The sequence below is a fragment of the Trichomonas vaginalis genome, chromosome VI, assembly GCF_026262505.1.
Source record: "Trichomonas vaginalis G3 chromosome VI, whole genome shotgun sequence".
In the NCBI taxonomy this organism is placed as follows: domain Eukaryota; phylum Parabasalia; order Trichomonadida; family Trichomonadidae; genus Trichomonas; species Trichomonas vaginalis.
The window spans coordinates 17360683-17382062 of record NC_067208.1 but is presented as its reverse complement, the minus strand read 5'-3'; the positions used below and the strand labels follow the sequence as shown (position 1 = coordinate 17382062).

The following is a 21380-nucleotide window of genomic DNA, read 5'->3' as shown; positions in this document are numbered from 1 at the left end:
ATCTTGAGGGTAGAAATGAGGGTAGATATCAGGTTAGATCTAACCATCTACCCTAAACATTATTTTTGTCTGAAAAATGACCAAATTTCATGAATTTCATTAGTTAGAAAAATAACGCTAATTTTTTCTAAGAAATTTTTTTATTTTGTATGTAAAGACAGTAATGTCAAACATTGAGTTTGAAACAGTTAGAAAGATTGACAATGACACCAAAGTGGTTAGAATAGGTGATTTAAACGTAAGATACTCAAAGAAATACAACAAATATTCTTTGTCAGACATTATAACACCATCTGGAAAGAAAACAAAGGACTGGGTTAGAATTGCTTCTACTCAGAAAATTTTGACAAGAAATCCTGAGCTTATGATATCAGTAGCATTTCATGGAACAAGAGCATATCTTATAGACAAAAGTCTTATACCAATAGTTTTGTTATGGTTAGACCCAGTTGTTGGATATAACTTCATAACTTATGGTTCATTCGACTCAGAACGTTGCAGTGAAGGCTTACTTTACATCGTTCAGAAACCGAAGGACTTCAATACAAAGAGATATAAGATAGGAAGAACATATAATATAACTCAAAGATATGACAGTACAGTCAATAGAGTCAAGGTTGTGTTCGTTAATGATATGAGAGCTGCTGAAACAGAACTACTTGAAAAGTTTGAGAAAAGGTATGGTGCTCCCATGAAAGGTAAAGAAACGTTTGAAGTAGATGAGATAGATAAAGCTATAAAATTATTTGACGAAGTTGCTGAAAAATACATGTAAAGCGTTTATTTTTGGTCTTTTGTGAAAGTCAGAAAATAAAGTTAGTTTTAAAATTATTTTTATTTTGTATGAAATGACAGTAATGTCAACATCAGAGAACACAACAACTGCTATCGTTCATGAAGCCATTAATGAAGAATACGAGTACATACAATATAACAAACAACTTCACCTCATTCGTTCGGTCAAAAATGACATGTACCAAATGCAAAGTATAATGAATGCTCTTCGTTCTACAAAGCAAGCATATCATTGGTTTGAAAACCAACAGACAAAAGAACTTTTAGAAGAATTTCCTCATATGATTACTTCCCTCGGAAAACCGAGAGAAGAGATTCCGTATGAAAATCGCAAGAGGTTAGAAATGAAGTTAGATCTACCCTTCTACCCTAAAATATATTTTGGGTCATTTACACTCATTACGATGAAATCATGACAAAACGTTTACCCTGTCAAAATTGAAGTTGGAGACAGAAGATACGTAGTTTTAAGAGTTAATGGTAAATTCAAGGGTCAATTTGATTACTTCAAGAATTTGATGAATTCATGCACAAAGGAATTTTATGATAACCTTTTAACATATTTTATGCAATATGACCTTTCATCATTTAATGTACGAATCATACCGATGACTGAAGCCAAACAAGATTTAATTGAATTATCAACAAATCCTTTAGATGTATGGATAAATACACATTATGATGAATTATGTGCAGGTATGACGTGTAAAAATGCTCTATTCTGCAAACCATCAGACATGAAAGACAAGAATTTTCAAATGAGCATTAAGGATAAATGTGATAGGAAACATAGAAGAATAGACGATAAACAAACATGGTGTTATGTTTTGAAAGAAGAAATGAAAGGATTATATAAACAGGTTGAACCAAACGATAATGAGGATTCATTTACTGACGATGAAATACCTGTGAATGAAGCTTTATAAAGTATGATTTGAATTTATTTTTGCATTAATCCTGCTGTGTTGTCAAAATGTCATGTTGTCTCATTTTTTCAGAGAAGTTAATTAACCTGGTAGCACATGGTGACGTAGTGACACCTTCAGTTCTTCAAAAATAATTCATAAATGCCTTCCTCATTAATCCTGCTGTGTTGTTGTCAAAATGTCATGTTGTCTCATTTTTTCAGAGAAGTTAATTAACCTGGTAGCACATGGTAACATGGTAGCACCTTCAGTTCTTCAAAAATAATTCATAACTGCCTTCCTCCTTAATCCTGCTGTGTTGTCAAAATGTCATGTTGTCTCATTTTTTCAGAGAAGTTAATTAACCTGGTAGCACATGGTGACGTAGTGACACCTTCAGTTCTTCAAAAATAATTCATAACTGCCTTCCTCCTTAATCCTGCTGTGTTGTTGTCAAAATGTCATGTTGTCTCATTTTTTCAGAGAAGTTAATTAACCTGGTAGCACATGGTAACATGGTAGCACCTTCAGTTATTCAAAAATAATTAATTATTGAATAACCCGAAACCATTAACGTAAACATTAACGTAAACATGAGACTTTGTCTCCGGACTCTTTGAGTCACTTAACGTAAACATTATTTTTGGGTCATTTACACTCATTACCTAATTAATTACAGACATAAAATATATTTGTTTCATTCGGTAAGCCTAAACCCTTTGGGTCAAGTCTCAAGCACATTCAATGAACGCGGTACCATGCGAATACAGTCACAAATGGTGGCATGTAATCTTTACCCGAGCCTGTTGGATTTGTTGTGAAAGTGTGTGAATGATTACCTGCGGTTCCACAGAAAATACCTGTGCTTGAATCTACTGGGTCAGTTGTGATATCATATCTATTCATTCCCCATCTATCCGAACCCGCTGCAAGATTTGTATAACCTCTTTTTTTATTGAATGTGAATGATTTCCTGTTGTGTTTGTAGTTCCTGTATGAGTGTGCGGTGGAAGGTTTGCTTCTTTAATTTTCTTCGAACCTCCTGTTTGCTTTGAATATCTAGCACAGTATAAGAATTTATCTACAATCTGCTTCCACATACCAAAACCTAAAACTGTTGCTGGATTTGTTGAGTTCATTGACGTATAAATAGAACCAACAGGATATAATGTTTGAAGTATTTCATTTTTCATGCTTGTAATCACATCATTACTTCCGACTTCTTTGCATAATTTTCATCAACATAAGTTTTATCTGCTTTAAGATCTAAACATCCTGAAACCCATTCTGTATCAGCTTTAACTTTAAAAGTCTCAAATGTCCATTCATGATACCATTCAACCTTTTCTTTAATTTCATTATCTTTTTCATCAACATAAACCAAATTTGCCTTCTTATTTAACTCACTATCCACGTATTCCTTATCCACCTTCTTCATTATGTCGTTTAGGAAACCTTCTATGAATTCCTCATTTAAATTAAATCTTCCAATCTTCAAAACTTTAGGAAATGCATTTAATGCGTAATATCTCTGTTCTTCTGGTGGAATTGATGTTATATCATCCGTTATTCCTTTAATTTTTGAATTCATAAATAAAATTTCTTTTATATTTGATATCACTGCACCACCTTTGCAAACGAATTCGAAATGTTCATTTTTCAATACTATCTCCAAATCTCCATATTTCAACCTTTGCGTTTGTTCTGCCGTCTTTGAATTATATGCATATATGGCGTATGTAATGGTCTGAAGGACCTGGGTGTTTTGTGCCTTAAGTTTTGTGGTTGCTGTTGTTTAATCATTTATTATGATTTAAAAATAAATATTTAATCCGTTATCTCATCAGCTATTTCTCTATTTGAAATTGCCATAATATTTCATTCATAAATTCTAAATCACAATCAAATAGGTCAGTTATTCTAAATTTAATATTTGATAAATCTTTTGAATGAAGAATAAATGAATTCCCGGATAATTGAAACGGATATGATAAAGAAAATATGTTTAAGTTGATGGATAAAATGTTTTGTATTGATGGGTAAGAGTTAGGGTCTAATGTTTGATGTGAAAATCTCATTGGGGTATTAACTTTATCACATTTGATTAAAATGAAATTGGAACCAGTGTCAGAATACAAAACATCCCCAACATCTTTTTCAAAATTTAATATCCCCAACAATGAACGAAGATGAGGAGTACAAAATTTAATTTTCAGCGGAATTTAATAAGGTTATTTATTTCATCAAGTTCAAAAAGTTTATCAGGTTTTGATTTAAAATTTTCTTCATACCATACGATAAATGATTCATTTAAATAACTTAAAATCATGTTAATATCCCATTTCGCTATCACATTATTTATATACATATCATACGTTTTTTCAAGGTCATCTTTAATAAATGATATATAATCTGAAGGGTCTAAAAGAATGGGATTAAATTTACCACTCACAGAAACGAGAGTAACATTATAAATTCCGCTAACTGTTAAATTTAATTCACAGTTATTATTCGAAATAATATTGATAATTGACATTTTTTATTACGATTAAAAATATGGTAAAGCGTTATTTTCCAGTGATAAATAAAACTAGAATAAGATTACCTCAAGAATTCATAAATTCAACGAATAAGAAATTCATTCATGTTATAAATTTTAGTGTTTTCAGAAAATATGAGTCAGTGTCATATTCATCAACAGGTTATATTTCACTTCATTCAAATTTAGTTCAATCAAACCCATATAATGACCATTTCATAAGATTTTCAGATGGTATTAAAAATGTAATTGATAGATTAAAATATGAACAGATTGACAATATCGAATTTTTGGAATTTTGGTTTAAATATCCCGATGGAAAAAAGATTGAAGTTAAAGATAAAGCTGATACTATAACAAAAACAATTACAATGACCGATCCGGATAGTGGGGAACAAAAAGAAATAAAACAAACGATAGAAACTGGTGAAAGGTCAATTATTATTGATTATGATTCAAAGGATTATTATTCGATAATGTTAATGCTTGAATATTAAATAGCCTTAACAAAGAATTTTTCAAGTGATATTTTATATTCATCAACTATTTTATTATAAATATCATTATATGTTAAATGAAGTTCAGTTGTTGTTCCGTTCTTTGATATCTTAATTGTGCTAATATCCTTTATAGGATTTATTTTTGCAACTGTTCCGCAGCATGAAACCTCATCATCTATGAAAAATTGAATCTTAACGTCTGAATCTTGAACATCACAAAGAATGGCGATAATGTGAATTAATGATTCATAAGGTAAAATAATTAAACCGGATTGGTCAATTAAATTTATTATTGAATCATAATTATTAATTATTATATCACGGTAAATTTTCATTAATTCAGAATTAATGTCTATTTTATATGGGTTCTCGATGTTTGATGAAAGAGGTGGGGGGTATGTTGGATAAGTGGGAATTTCAACAGGTTCTTTACCGGGTTCAGATAAAATGATTGGGTCTCCATTCTCATGGTTTTCTTCATTCTCCTCATTCTTCGGTAAGTCACGAGTTAATAAATTTGGTTGAGTTGCTGACCTTGTTAATTCAGGGCTAACATTAACTTTAACATTTTGAATAATTCGTGATTTATCATCATTTACGTTATAACCAACCGTAATCTCTGCTTTTGCGTTAGTGTTCTTTTGACTAGTGAAACGTCTTCTCATTTATATTCGAATAAAAAAATATATTTAAACTTTTATTTTGCTGGAACTTTTGAATCTATTATTCCCTGTATTTGTTCATGAAGTTGATTTTTAGCTGTTTCATCGAAATTAATAGACCGAATATATTCATTAATTGCATTCTTATAATCATCTGATTTCTCAAATTTTCTTTTATCTGATTCCTTAACTAAATCATAAGTTAAACCTCGTTGCTGATATAATGGTTTCTTAATTAAATCTTTGAATGCTTGAGATAAAGCACCTGATGCAATTCTTGCTACTATAATTGGTTGGAATTGCTGTTTAAGTTCATCTTTAACATTTGCGAAAACTGGATCGAATAAAGCAACTTTAAAGAATTTCTTAGCTGAAATTTCAGGTCTAATATTTGCATATTGACCATCAAACTGGTTAGAATATCGTGGTAATCCATCCGGTCCCTCTTCAATAGCATTTAATTCTTCATTGAAATAAGAATATGGATTATGACGGTATGAATTAATTGGACCATTTTCACCTTCTCCAATGTATTGTTTAACAGCTTTTCCATTTTCATCAAATTGCATAGGATAACGTTCATTATATGCTTTACGTTTAGGATAATCAGTTATAGTTAATTTATAACCATTTATGACTTTAATATTACCTTGACCATCAGTAACGAAAACTTCATTTATACCATCAGGTTTTCCATTTGGACCCGTAATGTCTGCTTCGTGTGCTTCCCAATTTGGACCTTGACGTTTGGCATATGCTTGAGCTTCTGGTAATGTTAAAACGTTTCTCATTTGTTTAACATCTTTTTGAAGACCAGCAACAATATGAACTAATTCTTTCATTCCATCAGGAACTTTCATAGTTCTATTATATGCACCCTTTTTGTTTGTCCTTGTTTTAATGGAACCTGTAGAAGATTTGCTATTTCTGTCATGTTTAATTATAAATAAAAAATAAAAATTAATTATAAAAAGTTAATCAAATTTAACACTCCTTTATTTAAATCAACTATTATTTTTCCATGTTCACCTAATTGCTGATATTGTGTGTAAAGTTCATTAATGCTCATTGGTAAATTCACTTGATAAAGCATAACGTTCAACTGTTGACGACTAAACCCACTGAAAATGAAAAGGGTTGATAGATTTGATTTAATGTTTGTGCTTAATGCTTTGAAGTATTGAACAGCCATGAAGAATGAACACTGAATGTGTCGACATTGAGTTAATAACTGATTAAAATATGATTTCTCATTTGTTATTAGTTTTGATTTCACTGCATCATCTAGAAAAATGAGTGAATGCAAAAATTCTCTATCAAAATTTGAAATAGAAAGTGTTTCAAATAATTCATCCCGTTGTTTATCAATAATTTTATCCTCTAATCCTTGCTTCTTGATTGTATTATATAATTCTTTATACATTAAAAAGTTTTTTAAATAATCTTCTGCTTCTTCTTGTGATAAATAAATAATTGGAATTTTGATTAAATGCTTTAAAGATTCAAATGTATCATCTGAAGGTGAACCTGAACGGTTGATATAAATTAACACATGTGAATAGGGGGAAGTGTTAGCAATAATGATAATTTGTTTTAATATCGTTAATGTTTTACCTTTATTTTGTTTACCAATTGCTGCAGTGATTGAATTTAAGTAACATTCAGAATATGGAATTTTCATTAATTTTTCCTTAGATAGAGCATTTCTATTATCACTCAATGCTTCATTAATCATATCATCTACGTATGTATTATATACTCCTGCTAATTCTTCATAAGGGGTGGATGAATTTAAATCCATTTAATCAAAAATAAATTTATAATTTTAAACATTTCTATTCATCAATATTTCATCATATGAACTTCTATACTGTGGTGGTGTACCTGTTGGATGATATTTCAAACCTTCATCCGGTGTCCATGTCCAATATGTAGTCCTAGTAAACCAAACCTGAGGAGGATTTGTCACCTTTGAACAGTAAGTGTCATTTACACCCTGAATGATTGGATAAGCTTTCACTTGTACTGTAACTTGTGAGTTGAAAGTTTCTAATCCATCAAAGAATATACCCGCTCCATCACGTTGAACTGGAATAGTGCATAAGAATGAAGTTTGGTCTTCCCATGTTCTAGCTAATGGCGTGCCATTATCATCATTCAGTGGTCTAGTTAATGAGTCCTCATATTCTTCTGTGCATTCATTCACTCCATCTAAATCAGAAGCTTGAAGCATACGTGTAAAGAATATGTCACCCACTGTGGTCATCGCTTGATCGGGGAAGTTTCTGGAATCTATAGTGACCTGAAGACCTCGAAGCATTGGATTTTCTAAAACTGTTCTTTGCATTGCATTCTTCGGAAATGCTAACACAACATCTGTAACATTATGAAGAGCGTATGAGAAATCTGAACTAATACCTTCAGGAGTGATGCAACCTCCATTTAGTGAACGAACGTCAATATGTTGAGCTGGAATCATGAATGGATCTTCCTTACTGAATAAACGTGGTATTGCTTTAACTGATTCTTCAATTAAACCGTATCCTGGTGTAATGCATTTATCCTATAAAACTTCCATCTTTGTGCATGAAATAATAACGTTATCAACTGTTGCGTCAGCAGATGTAGCGGCTAAGCTTGTAATTAATTTGGCAGGAAGTCCGATTTGTTGGAATTTGCGATCATATTTATAAACATGATTCATAATCTTTTCATAATTTTCATCAGTTATCTTTTCATAAACGTAATTTTGTAAATCAGCAACTCTTAACGGGTCAACCTGACAAAATACTAAAGTATCCCTGAAAACATAATATTTAAGAATGATTTCACCAAATGATTTAGGATAATCATCGAACGCCTGAAATGCTAACAAATCATTTACCGGAATAATCATATCAAAAGTGACATCAACTTCTTCATTTGCTTTCTTGAAAACTTCTGAAGGGTCAATATATTTACCACATACTGAGTTATCATATTTTTGAACATTATTATATAACGAATGAACAAACTTTTTAACTTTCCTTTCTGATTTTGGTTTATATGTTGCAAATGCGAAAGATTCACGGGCGCAATCCATCTGAAGATAACCGGCATCACCTCTTTCGGTTTCTACTTCTAATTGTTTAAAGCTTTGATTTGATGATTTGTAACCAACGAATAAACGCATGCATTTAAAAGCGGCATCACATGTGAAAGCTTTATTTGAAACTAGAGTTGCTTTAACTTTGCGTTTAATATATGTGTCACCTAATTGATTCACATCATGAGCCGGATTTGTAATTCTTAAATGAGTTTGTTTATCATCAAAATATGGAGCATCAGAGTCATAGCATGAACTTTCAAGTTCTCTATAATATCTTCTACCGTCATTCTTTGCGAATATTTCATTTATCTTTTCGAATGAATGAAACACATTTCCATTAATCGGTTTAGTGTTTGGCACCAAATAGTTAGTCGTCATTTATTAATAAATAAAAAATCAAAATTAAAAGATGAAAATGAATTTTTAATTTTAATGAAATAATCAACTATGGCTGCGGGTATATTTAAGAAACTGTGGGATAAAGTAAAAAGAGGAGCGCATAAAGTTTGGGAAACAATGAAGAAAGGAGCAAATTGGATATTTAAGAATAAAGAAGCAATTAGTGACGTTGCTGAATCAATAACGCCAAAAGCTGCCCCAATAAGAGAAATATTAAATAAAGGAGAAAAAGTTTATCAAAGACTTCAACCGATACTAAGATAAAAATAATATTTATTTATTTTTCCACTATCTACCTCCTATTTTATTAAGTATTCCTTCAGCTATTCCACCAATTGCGTTACCTGCTTGTGCTCCCATCGCCGGATTACCTGCTTTAGTACCTAATACTCCACCTATGATAGTTCCTGCCGTTTTCGCTACTGGTGCCAAAAAGTTTGCAATGGGTTTAATAATCTTTTTATGAACCCAACCCGCAGCTTTCTTAATTCCATCCCATAATTTTTTAAAGAATCCTGCAACCATAGTTGATTTAATATTAATTAAAAAATATATTTCATCACTTATATTCTAATTTTTATTTAATGATAAATGAAACCGATTTTAAAAATAAATGAAACAGAGAAGGAAGAAATAAATGAAAGTGAAAATGTTCAACAAAAAATAAACGTTGTTAAACCAATTACTGAAATAAAAATTTTTTCATCTGTTGAAGAATTTAATGACTATTATGCTAACAATAAAAAATTATTTGAAGAATTGACAACGTGTAAATTGAATAAAATGTTTAAAGTTGATGGATTCAAAATTTCAAAAATAAAATGAGTGGTTAGTTTGAAATCTATTCCTCAATCAAGAATCACCTCATTAATGAAAATTGATGATTTAACAAAAAGAATAGAAGAGATTGAAGAAAGAATAAATCAAATAATTGATATCATAAATTCAAATAATCATTAATTTCTTAAAGTTCAATGTTGATTCTGAGACATTGAATTTTTAAAGTTTATTTTTTTATTTTTTATTTCATTATGGTAGTGAATCTTTTATTCATGAAAATAATTATTTCTAATTTCTTTTACTCGTTTATGAGGTCTTTGATTATGACTCCATTGATTCCATTCAGGATTTAAACAATGTTTAATTAATCGCGGAATATCTGACATCATCTATATATAGCTTCTTTTATAAAAGATAAAAAATAAATTATTTTAAAATTAATGTTAATTTTTAATGTGTTTATTTTTTATTTCATTATGTATGGGTTGAGTGTAAATGTCTTACAATTTTGAAAATTTTTTAAATCTTGATTTATTCAAAAACGTAAGAATAAAAACCGTCAGAATCATACATTTTTTACTTCATATGTTAAAAAAATGATACAAAATCGCTCGATATTGTATGAATTCTTACGTTTACAAAAAAAGTCACACAACCCTGAGTAGGTGACAAAAGTGCATACTCTTAAACAACCGTCGGATTTCCGGGTGAAATCGTGACACACTTTCGTCTTTCGTAGGCAGTGGTGGTTGTTACAAAAGGTAACTTCGAATGTAGCGTGAAATCTGCAAAAAAAATTCTGAAATTTGAATGGAGAACACAAAAATTGAATAGTTTACGTCAATAAAAAAGAGAAAAATGAAGCCAGTGTGTCTCGAACCTAGGACTTAGAGCAGCAATCCCACTGTTTATAACATTACACTACATGCATCTCTCACCTCAGTGAATGAGATCAACTATATGATAACTTTTTCCCCATTATATTCTTGTGGAAAAGTGACAAATAGCAACTTTGACCCTCTCTCACACAACCCTTCCTATCCTACTACTAAGGATGCTTCGGGCTAATTTATGAGCAAACGGCTATTAATTCAACAATCAATCTAGTAAATATTAACATGCATTTGCTTATCCAATTTCATCAAAAATTATATTCAACACAAGAAAATTAAAGTATATTGTTGAGTGTGTTCTAATAAATAGATGATTTATTGACACAATTCTGAATCAAAGATATATTGTCACAGTTCAAACAATAAAATGGAAAAATAACAATAAAATGATTAAATTTGTCACTTTTTTATTTTTATAAAATGGGATTTTTTGAGGCAGCCTTCTTCAATTTTGATTCAGCTTTTTATATAATCACGCCAGTGTTCTTTGTAATCACTACTTTAATGTGGGTTATCGCTTGGGCAAAAGTTCGACGTTATTCTGCTAACAAAGGAAATTTATTGATAACAACAATTCTTTTACTCCCATTTATATCCGAAAATATCTTTTTCGTAGTTGCAGCTGTATCACAACCTTCTTATGATTTCGGATTTTGGCTGACAGAGTTTTCTTCAGTAGTTATTTTCTATCTATCAATTATAATATACGTAGTATGCCTAATTGTTGGTTTTATTAGAGGATTCGTTAACTATAAAACATTTTATTCTTTCACAAAATTGTCCTTGCTCTCAATTCCTTTCCAAATTTCTATTATATTGGCTTTTGGCACACCATCAATGGTATTAATTACTGCTTTTTACGTAATCAACGCAATTATACGCATCATTTTAGGATATACTCGTAAATACACTCCACAATCAAGAAAATCCAAGAAAGATTAATCACATTTTAATAGTTACTACATTGCATAGAATAAATTGTTTATTTAATAAAAAATACGAAATATTTAAATTTCATATCAAATATTTTTAAATAATTTCATTCATGAGACTTATCGAGGTAATTCCTACTTATAGCCATTACTTACTATATTGTTGAGTTGATGATACAATGTTATAAATGATATACCATTTGTTCTCATAAAGATAAAATAAGTTTTGAATGCAAAGTTCCAAAAAGAACAATACGTGAAGAATCTTATCTAATATTTGAGGTTTCTTCAAATCGGTGCTATTGCATTGCGCATCGTATACAACAAATAATACTTCCATTATTCTCTGTATGATTTAAATATTGTTAGATCCATTCAAGACAATATATTTAATATATTATGTGGCCTAATAACTATTATCCTTTAGAGACATCAGAAAACCGTTTAAACTTAATTTTACAGTGCCGAAGAATGATGAAAGATAGAGACAGATATTATATACATATATATTTACAAACAAACAAAAATATAAATTTACAAATTATCATAATTCTGAAGAATAATTTTCACAGATTCATCTAATTCTTTTGGAGACATCTCCTGTGCCTTTTTAATGTCATCATCAGACTTCTTTGGCTGTGTCACATCAATAGGAAGTGGTATTTTGAGCTGAGCCGTTCTAACTTTTGAGTCGTGTATTTCCATCTGTTCGAGAATTCTGTTCTTCTCTCGAATTTCATCAAGCATGTACTTTGTTTCCATGACTTGGTCTCTGAACTTCTTAGACATTGCAAGTGAGCGATCAAGAGCTTGATGTAACTGTGCAAAGTCTGGAATCTTGATCATCTGCATCTGAAGCTTTTGTTCAGTAATTACAATCTGTTCGTTCAAGTTTGCAATGTTTTGTTGGAGAACAGAAACTTGTTTTTCAAGTTCAATAGTTTTCTTTTCTTCTTTTTGTTGTTTTCTATCTGCTTCGACTTTTTCGATAGCAAAGTTAGAATGAATACGCCTATTCTCTGCTTCTTCTCCAAGAAGCTGCTGAGTTTTTCTGTTGTCGCGGTAAGATCCAACCATTAAAGTTAATTGTTGTAATTCATTCTTAGCAGCGTCAAGATCTGCTTGACATTGGTTATGACTATGAGATTCTGCTTGGTAATCTTTACGTAGTTTCTCAACGCGGGCTAATAATTCTTGATAATCTTGTCTTTGTTTTTCTTCAAACGATTGTCTATCTTGTGCACGAGATGTTAATGATCTATATTCTGCTTCTTTATTCTCTAATTCTTTTTTAGCATCAGATAATTGATTTTGAACTTGTTGCATTTGATTTTGAACTAAAATAATGGTTCCTTTATCATTCTCTTGATGACGATCGTAAGCAGCTGTTTTCATTAATATTGTTCGGTGGAATATTGTTTTTTCGCCCTCAATATATTTAATTATATTTTGTTTATGAGTTCTTTCTTCCAAATCACTAGTAAAACCTTTATTTTGATCTTCGTTAATCTTTTTTGCTTGATCTAGCTCTTGTTCTAAAGGAAAAAGGTTTCTTTTCATTTGCAATTCGAAATTTGAACTTAAATTTTGATGTTTAGTAATTAGATTATTGATGCCATTTCGAAGTAATGTAATGCCGTTAACAGGATTTTTAAGTAATTTTTGTAAATCTTCATTCGAATCGAAAAATTGATATTGGCCGAGCTTCTGAAAGTCTTCTATTAACCCAATAAGAAAATCGCGAATTTCATCCACTTTTGATGCCTCTCGTTCTAAAATGTCAATTTGTCCTTTCTTTTCCATTACTTCTCGGCGTAAACGATCTAACTCTGATCTGGTAGAGTCGTCACGTCCAGATAATAAAAAACTCGCTGAAGAGCCAGCGGAAGAAGATGTAACTTTCATTTCTAAAATTGTACGTTACTTTTTACATAAATTCACAAAATCTTGAAGAATAGGGTCAATAAATAGTATATGAAAATGATGGTATTGAACACAAGTTATTATTCCACATCAAAAGATGATTCAATTAGGAACAATTCAATATTGAATATAATTTTAACTTCAATGACCGCAACCTCCAGTACTCAAGCAATATATTATTTCCTTTCTATGGTTCGGCCTAATATCAAATAGATTGCTTACTTGGTTCGATGCTTGGATATAAATTGAAAGGAAAATAATCGTACAAAAATATTTCCACCACATCTTAAATTTTGCCTGAATCATTTTGATTCTTAACTAGTTTTAAATCTATACTTTAAGTCAACTGTTGATTGTTCGGATGTCAAATTTTTTTAGAACAAAAAAAAAGTTAATTTTTATAAAATGCAAGATTATGATCCAGATACACTGTGTGCAGTCCTTACAATCTCACTAGATGAAGGAACTGGATATGCCGCACAGTTAAACAAGCTCTCTTCATTCTTGGAACAGGCAAAAATGAAAGGTTTGCCAGAACCATACCAAGATTTGACTGAAATCCTTGTGTACGAATCGTTCCCTCCAATATTAACTAAAGTTCTTCAGTTAGAGAGCGTTACTACAACAGATGAAATGGCAATTCTTGCATTTATTAAGACAGCAATTGGTATAATTATGTGGAGCTTTACCATCAAAAAGAAATACACTTTACTAAAGTACTTATCTCAAATATTCGATCCTTCGATGCCTATTTACATTTACAACGGAAGAAAACAAAATTTGCCATATTCTTCTTATATGACAGATTTTGCTAACAATGCTAAACAGAAGTATATTCATGTTATGCTATTTTCTGCAATGGGCAAAGATTTATCAATAGATGAGCTTGTTTCCGTTTTTGATGTAATTCGCCGATTATGCATGCTTTTAGGAACAAATGCTATCTTCAACAAGATCGATAATCAAGTACAATCAATAAATCAAGCCATAACAAATATACTTTCTGAGCAAAACGACAGAAATTTACATCATAAGCAAATTATACAAATATACGAATACATTTTTGAATGTGTCAACCATCCACTTATTGTTGATTGCGCTTGCAATGTTGTTAACCGCTTTATTACCTCAGATATTGTAGAAGTCAAGATGTCAGGATTCAGACTTTCCCAAATCATCTTTACAAAAGCAATTACAGGTATCACACCTCTTACAGGCAGCCAGACAAACTTGCTCGCAGCTGTTTCCAAGAACGCCAATTCAATTGAGCAATTTGAAGTAATCAAGCCGATTTTCATCAATTTTGCCAAGCATAACCATCTTTCTCCTGTTCTAATCAAATCATTGTACGAGTCTGTAAAGTCCCAACACGCTTCCATCCTCAACAAATGCGAAATTATTTTTGCAGATATCGCATTGAACCTTCAGAACCCAGACATAATCTTAGAGTTCCAAGATTTGTCTCCTAACATCCTCGGAAGACTCTTGGAAGGTCACCAGTACGCCAGAGTCGTTTCTATAATGTTGTGGTCGAATATCAGAGACAACAGTGAAGTTTTCGAGACTTTAACGAAAACAGCTTCGAGAGCAGACTTAGGAGACTTAATTCCAAAGGCTGTTGAACTGAGTTCTGAAAAGAATTTTACAGAAAAAAGTGTCACTTTAATTGACAAAATTTTGTCAAATACAAAAACCGTTTTTAATCCATCTACACTTGTAGATCAAGTTATAGAACACGAAAACTTGGAATCCATGATCATGACATTAGTATCTATCATGTCTAGATCGAAATCACATTTTTCGGCCGGCCAATTATCAAAAATTTTTGAAAAACTGACAAAAGAAAGTCAAACAAAGTTTTTCAAACAAATTTTGCCAGATATCGGTTTATCTTTGGTCGATCAAGACTCCATTGATCCATTATTACGTATTATAAACCAAACAGAAGATATCGAAATCCTCAGACATTGTTACATCAATTTGCAATATTCAAATGCAAATCCTATATTGATAACAACTGTTTTCAACGCCGCATACGAAAAAATATGGCAAAACTGTCTGAAGAATGATGAGCAGTCCATGAAATTGTTGTTGGAAGTTAAAGAACCTCATAATCTTCCATCAAAAGTCATGGAAATAACAAACAAAGCAATTTCCGTTTTACAAACAAAAAGTGACACTGCATTGAAACTTTTAAGTGACTGTTTGAACCTTTGCAATGAGTATATTTCACCTTTATCTTTGAACTACAAGCCACATAAAGTTTCTTTTGACAATGAACTAATTACCATAAAAGTGACATATCAAATTAAGAACTTTACAATTAATTGTTTGAAGAACGAAAGTGTCAGGACTATCAAACCATTAGCCGCCAAATCATTGGATGTTGATGAGCAGTCTATTGTTATTTACCACAATAAATCAGTTGTAAAAGACGGTTTTGTCAGAGATTTGACACCTCCTGAAATCGAAATCAGAATTAAGAATGAATACGACAAAGGAGTTCATTTCACACTGAAAAATCATCCAATAACTATCCTCAAAGACCATGTCAATGAGTTGTTCCAGTTCTTGAGTGAGGAAAACCTTTCTCTCCAGTGTTTCAATGTTTTACAACAATTGCCAACTCCAACTAATTATAAAATTGATAACCTTAAATATTCAGAGCCCTATCGTTATCTCTATCAGTTGCAATACATTTACTGCGAAAAGGAGAAGAACCAGGCATTGATTCCAGGCGTCAAAGAAATATTCGAAAATAATTTCGAGCTACTTTTGCCAGAATCAAAATTAATTTCATTGTTTTTAATTTCTGAACCCTCTGAAAAGATGATCGGCAGCCTTCTCAAATTAGTACAATTACCAAATGATGAATACTTTGTTAAGTTATCTGATATGCTTATCAAATTAGTTGAGAACTTGCAAGTTGATTTAGAAGAAAACGACTTGAAAGTTTTATTATTCGACGAAAGAAGAAATTTCGTTGAAAAACTTCTCAAAACTAAATTGATCAAAAATCAGAACTTTTCAAAGATCTGGACTATCTTCAATAGTTTACAGAATTATGCAGAACATGTCTACATTTTCACAGAGATTTCTGTTCCTTTGGAAATGGCCGGCCAATTAGAACAAATTCTCAGAAATTGTGACATCAAAAATTCAGAAGTTTTGACGGTTTTAGCAGATTTATGTGACCGCTGGAATGAATTTCCTATTTCTATTTATTCAGAGCGAATTATGAACGATTACATTCTTTGCAAGAACAAGAATGTCAATGTCAATTTTGCTCCATTCCAGTTTATTCTTTCTATGATGAAAAGATCAGAAGAATTCAAACAAAACACGATAAACAGCATTTTCCAAACATTGCCAATGAATTCTCCATGGGGATACACACCGAGCAACGAGATGAAATCTATTGCTACTAACAGATGCGGTTTGAATAATTTAGGTGCAACATGTTACATCAATTCTTTGATTCAAATTTTGTTTTCTATCGAACCATTCAGGAACTTCATCATTTCAACAAAATTTGATGACGAAGGGTTGAATTATTTACATATTTTGTTTACCAAACTAATGTACAGTGATTCTCATTATGTCGACATGAAAGAGTTCACTTCTCGTTGGAAAGATTACGATGGACAACCAGTAAACGTAAGACAACAACAAGATTGTCATGATTTCTTATTGCAATTGTTCTCAAAATTGGAAAATTATCCAATTATGTCACTTTTTACTGGATTAACAATTGAACATTTCATTGGATTGACTAATGATTTCCATTCCGAGAGATCTGAATCATTCCCTAGTTTATCAATACCTATTAAAGACATCACTAACATTGATGATTCTTTGAAACTTTTCTGCACTCCAGAAACAATCGAAGATTACAGAGATGAAAAGTATCCAGAAAAATTCAATATCCAAAGATACACAACAATTGAGAAATTGCCTCCAATTTTAATCATCCAACTAAAGAGATTCGATTACAGTGTCGAAACAGGAATGAGAACAAAGATTGATTCCATTTTCGAAGTCCCAGACGAATTCGAAATCAATGGAAAGAAGTTGTCATTGATCGGAACAGTTGTTCATCAAGGTGATGCAGAAGTTGGTCATTACATTTCTTATTTGAAAGGCGAAAAATGGATGAATTTCAACGACCAAAGCACTAAATTCGTTTTTCTTGAAGAAGCAAAAAGTGCAAATTCAGGTGTTGGAGAATACGGAACATCCGCATATTTGCTTTTCTACAAGAACAATGATTACAAAGAAGATTTCGGAATGGAAATAAAAGTTGACGAAGAAATCATTAATCAAATCAAGATAGAAAACGACAGATTGATTATTGACAAAGTTTATTACTCCAAACAATTTGTAGATTTCATTTGTCATCTCGTTGATTACAAAGAATGTAACCAAATTGTTATTAACTACTTCATGAAAGTTTTGAGTCATTCTGATGATAATGAATCATTTGCAAAACTTTCGCAAAAGATTTTGGAGAAATTTGATGAGAATCATTTGTTCAATGACAGTTTAGAAGTAATTCAAAATGAATTGGCAATAATCAAATACATTCTTGTTTATTCTACAAACAAAGAAATAAGAAACATTTTCACTCAATTCATGAAACAAATATTTACAAGAATGGGTTCTGAGAATGATTTGATGATCACTATTTTCACATTTATTTACGAATGGGAGATGGAAATCCTCCAAAACTGGAGAAATTCATTCGATATCTTCTCTGTTTTAGAAGTTTTCACTGAAATTTCTCGTGAAAATTGCCAGTTCTTGTTATCAATTGATGCAGATCAGTTCTTGATCAAATTCGTCACAGAAGAAGTTCCAACATTTGTTAACAACAAACAGAACCAATGTAGTGCTGAAAGATTCAAGAGATTATCTGACTTCAGTCATTTAATTAATACTCTTGTCAATCTGAAAGTTCCTAAGGCATATTTAACTAAAGATTTCATGAAATGGGTCATTTCTTCAGAGAAAATCGGTGACGCGATCATCAACATGATTGTTAAACTGAAGATTGACAATGTCGAGAAGTTCATTGATATCGGTGTTAACAGTATCAGTGAAGAACTTGTTATTGACTTAATTGCGAAAACTGATTTCATGTGTCCAAGAGCATGGCTTGAATCAGGACCTCTTTGTTCTCCAGAGTCATATTCAAGGATGGCAAGATGTTTGTCAACTGTTGATGATTTGTCTTCATTCACATTGAAGAACTATGAATTGATGGGTGCATTGCTTTTCGCTAAGAATCAAATTGTTGTACAAGAAGCAATTAATTCCATTAAAGTTAACAGAAGAAAGAATAAACAGAACAAACAATTCTTTGGACCATTCTTCAGAGAAATCAATTACATACCAATTTATTCAAGAAACTTCTATAAAACAAATCAATTGTCTGCTGCTGGCTCATTCGATAACTTCAATGGTTTCCAGTTACTGAGATATTTAACTGATGAAATTAATAGCGAAGAAAACAGTGAAATCGAAATAACACAACAAGACGTCGAAATCGTTGTTTCCAATTTAGAAAAAGTCGTAAAAGTCGGCGGAAAATTCGATGCACACACTGTTTGTATGGTTGAACTTGCAACATCAATGTGTATGACAAACAACAGCAAAATCGAAAAAAATGAGATTGAAAGAGTCATCGAATTCTCACGAAAAGCGTTTGATGTCATTGACATTAAATGTTCACACAGAGATTACGCGATCAACAGTTACTTGAAACTCTTGGAAATGTGTATCCAAAAGACAAGAATTTCAGTCGACCAATTGATGCCAGAAAACAACAGTAATTTGTTGGTTGAACTCATTTTCAGGCAGAAATACAATAAATCATTTATTGATTTCTGCAAAGAATGCACAAAGAGATATGCAAACAGCACAAGATTATATAAGATTGTTTGCAATGGTTTGTTCAAAGAGAAAGTAACAACAAACCAGTTGTATGAGATCTTAACAATGTTCAAGAAAGATGTTGTCACAGCAAACAGTATGTATTTACTAGGAAAGACAGAATCAATTAAGTATTTGATCGAAGGAATCACTAAATTAGATCCAAATGTTGATTATTTCGATGAAAGTCTTTTGTTTGTTGAAAACATGATGTACAATGCAACACATCAAGTCTACGACATCATGTTGAAGAACAACAAGATCGTTGAGTCTTTCTTCAGAATGGCATCTTCTCAAGACATGAAGAAAGGAAAGAGTCACATTGTCAAGATTCTCTCATTCATTATTGAGTTTGGAGGAGAAAATATTGACAAGTTGTTTATGTCAGATCAAGTTATTGGTTCAGAATTAGATGAAAGATCTCGTGATGAATGGGTTTCCTCTCTTTTGTTGTTGATTTGCAAACTGTGGATTGACAAGAAACCTCCAAATTCTTTATTAGTTTTCTTGGGAAGAGAAATGTCAACACATTTCCGACAGACAAATGATATATTAAACATGAGAGCAACTCTTAACTCATTAGTTCAAATTAAACAAAACATCAATCCTATGTTTTTGGATGTTTTCTTCGATGTATTGCACACAGAGAAGGTAATTCACCTTCCTTGGAGATTGAAATGCAGAGGTGATGAAACATTCGAAGGATTGTTCGCAATAACAATGACAATTGTTATGAAATTCAAGGATAGAGAACTGCTGGATAACTTATCAAAAGCTGCTGAAATCAGTGCATCTAATTCTCCTTTCCATGCAAAACTTAAGCAAGAAATATCCAAACTGTAATTATCAATAAAAATATTTTTATTATAAACTGCGAGACAAAAGGCGTAAGTATACAATTTTGAATAGTTTACATCATTTTTTAATGCCTTATTGGCAACAATATGCTCGGCTTTGCAATTCTTGCCGCCCATATAGTTCCGCAAGTATAGTAAACCTCTGCATGATCCATGTTTAAATTTCATGCAATTAAGATAAAATCTAATTTCAAATTTACACTCCATCGGCTATTATCCATGTTACACGAGCTTTGTTACCATCAAATTAAAAGAAATATCATAAACTGAAATAATTTTTAGTGAAAATTCATTTAATAACTTTTAAATTTTCAGAAATACTCAAAATATCCACACAAGCAAATTGTAACTATAAAATTACAGACTCACCATACTATAAAGTGCTGGTCGTTCAACGAAATATACTTGATACTTTTCATAAAAAAATCTTCCTTTCGGGTTACTCGTTTCTATCTAATACCTCAAATGGCTACATAAATTATGAGCCATTACCAGTACAAAGATGCGATCACTAACGTAGTTAAATTTTCATAATGAATTTGAAATTCATTATTATTGATTCTATTTTGTTTTGTAACTATGGGGATACTGTGATACTATTTCCATAGGTAAAGCGTCTGTTTACTTGATTATCAAATATCAGATAATCTAATCCTGAACAGAGGATTTAAATTTTCTGATAATATCTATCTACTTACTAATCTTATGTTATATATTGAATTTTTATACCTGGGACAAAAGGCGTAAGTACCATGTGATATGAAATTGTGAGAATCTCATAGAATATTTTGAATACTTCCTCTCAATTGTCTCGCAGCTTTTTTTTAAACTTGTATGATCTTTGTTGTTCTTTTTTAGATAGATTATCTTGATAATTAAAACATATTATATGTATATTAGATCACTGAATGGTTTTCATATGTCATTTAAGATTTCAATCAAATAACAAAATTTACATGATATGGCAATTCTAACATGTAGCTTTTCTTGATATATATGCATGTCTGTCTAATTTTGATGATAATGTATACCTGATTATTTTTCATAATGATTCAACATAATATGTTGGTTAAAGTAAAAAGAATTCGGGTTATTCAACAAAAAAAGCTCATTCCCATGTGATTATTTCCTTTGTAAAAAAAATGTCTCCTTATTCTGAGAATAACCGCCCAACAA

At 31.2% G+C, this 21380-nt stretch overlaps 6 protein-coding genes and 2 pseudogenes across 8 annotated transcripts, besides 2 other annotated features; 2 read left to right on the top strand and 6 right to left on the bottom strand.

Annotated features, from left to right (window-relative positions):
* Positions 1-7802: part of a mobile genetic element that runs on past the window's edge.
* Positions 2442-2839, bottom strand: TVAGG3_0882320 (annotated as a pseudogene). The gene has a single exon. A coding segment is annotated over exon 1 (398 nt).
* Positions 4733-5404, bottom strand: TVAGG3_0882310 (uncharacterized protein; the record flags this gene model as incomplete). Its single annotated transcript, XM_051250470.1, has 1 exon — positions 4733-5404. One exon carries the CDS (start codon positions 5402-5404, stop codon positions 4733-4735), a length of 672 nt encoding a protein of 223 aa, XP_051085945.1.
* TVAGG3_0882300 lies at positions 5437-6335 on the bottom strand (annotated as a pseudogene). Its single transcript has one exon. A coding segment is annotated over exon 1 (899 nt).
* On the bottom strand, positions 6376-7202 carry TVAGG3_0882290 (uncharacterized protein; the record flags this gene model as incomplete). The annotated part of the gene is made up of 1 exon (XM_001321820.2): positions 6376-7202. A coding segment is annotated over one exon (827 nt), but the record flags the coding sequence as incomplete, so codon positions are not given.
* Positions 7803-7964: 162 nt separating the features above from the next.
* Positions 7965-8867, bottom strand: TVAGG3_0882270 (uncharacterized protein; the record flags this gene model as incomplete). Its single annotated transcript, XM_051250469.1, has 1 exon — positions 7965-8867. One exon carries the CDS (start codon positions 8865-8867, stop codon positions 7965-7967), a length of 903 nt encoding a protein of 300 aa, XP_051085944.1.
* Positions 8868-8936: 69 nt separating this feature from the next.
* Positions 8937-9152, top strand: TVAGG3_0882260 (uncharacterized protein; the record flags this gene model as incomplete). Its single annotated transcript, XM_001321819.1, has 1 exon — positions 8937-9152. One exon carries the CDS (start codon positions 8937-8939, stop codon positions 9150-9152), a length of 216 nt encoding a protein of 71 aa, XP_001321854.1.
* Positions 9153-10327: 1175 nt separating this feature from the next.
* Positions 10328-10357: a mobile genetic element.
* Positions 10358-11709: 1352 nt separating this feature from the next.
* TVAGG3_0882240 (uncharacterized protein) lies at positions 11710-13398 on the bottom strand (the record flags this gene model as incomplete). Its single annotated transcript, XM_001321818.1, has 1 exon — positions 12028-13398. The coding sequence occupies one exon, from the start codon at positions 13396-13398 to the stop codon at positions 12028-12030; it is 1371 nt and encodes a 456-aa protein (XP_001321853.1).
* Positions 13399-13817: 419 nt separating this feature from the next.
* Positions 13818-20190, top strand: TVAGG3_0882230 (ubiquitinyl hydrolase protein; the record flags this gene model as incomplete). Its single annotated transcript, XM_001321817.1, has 1 exon — positions 13822-20190. The coding sequence occupies one exon, from the start codon at positions 13822-13824 to the stop codon at positions 20188-20190; it is 6369 nt and encodes a 2122-aa protein (XP_001321852.1).
* Positions 20191-21380: the final 1190 nt, after the last annotated feature.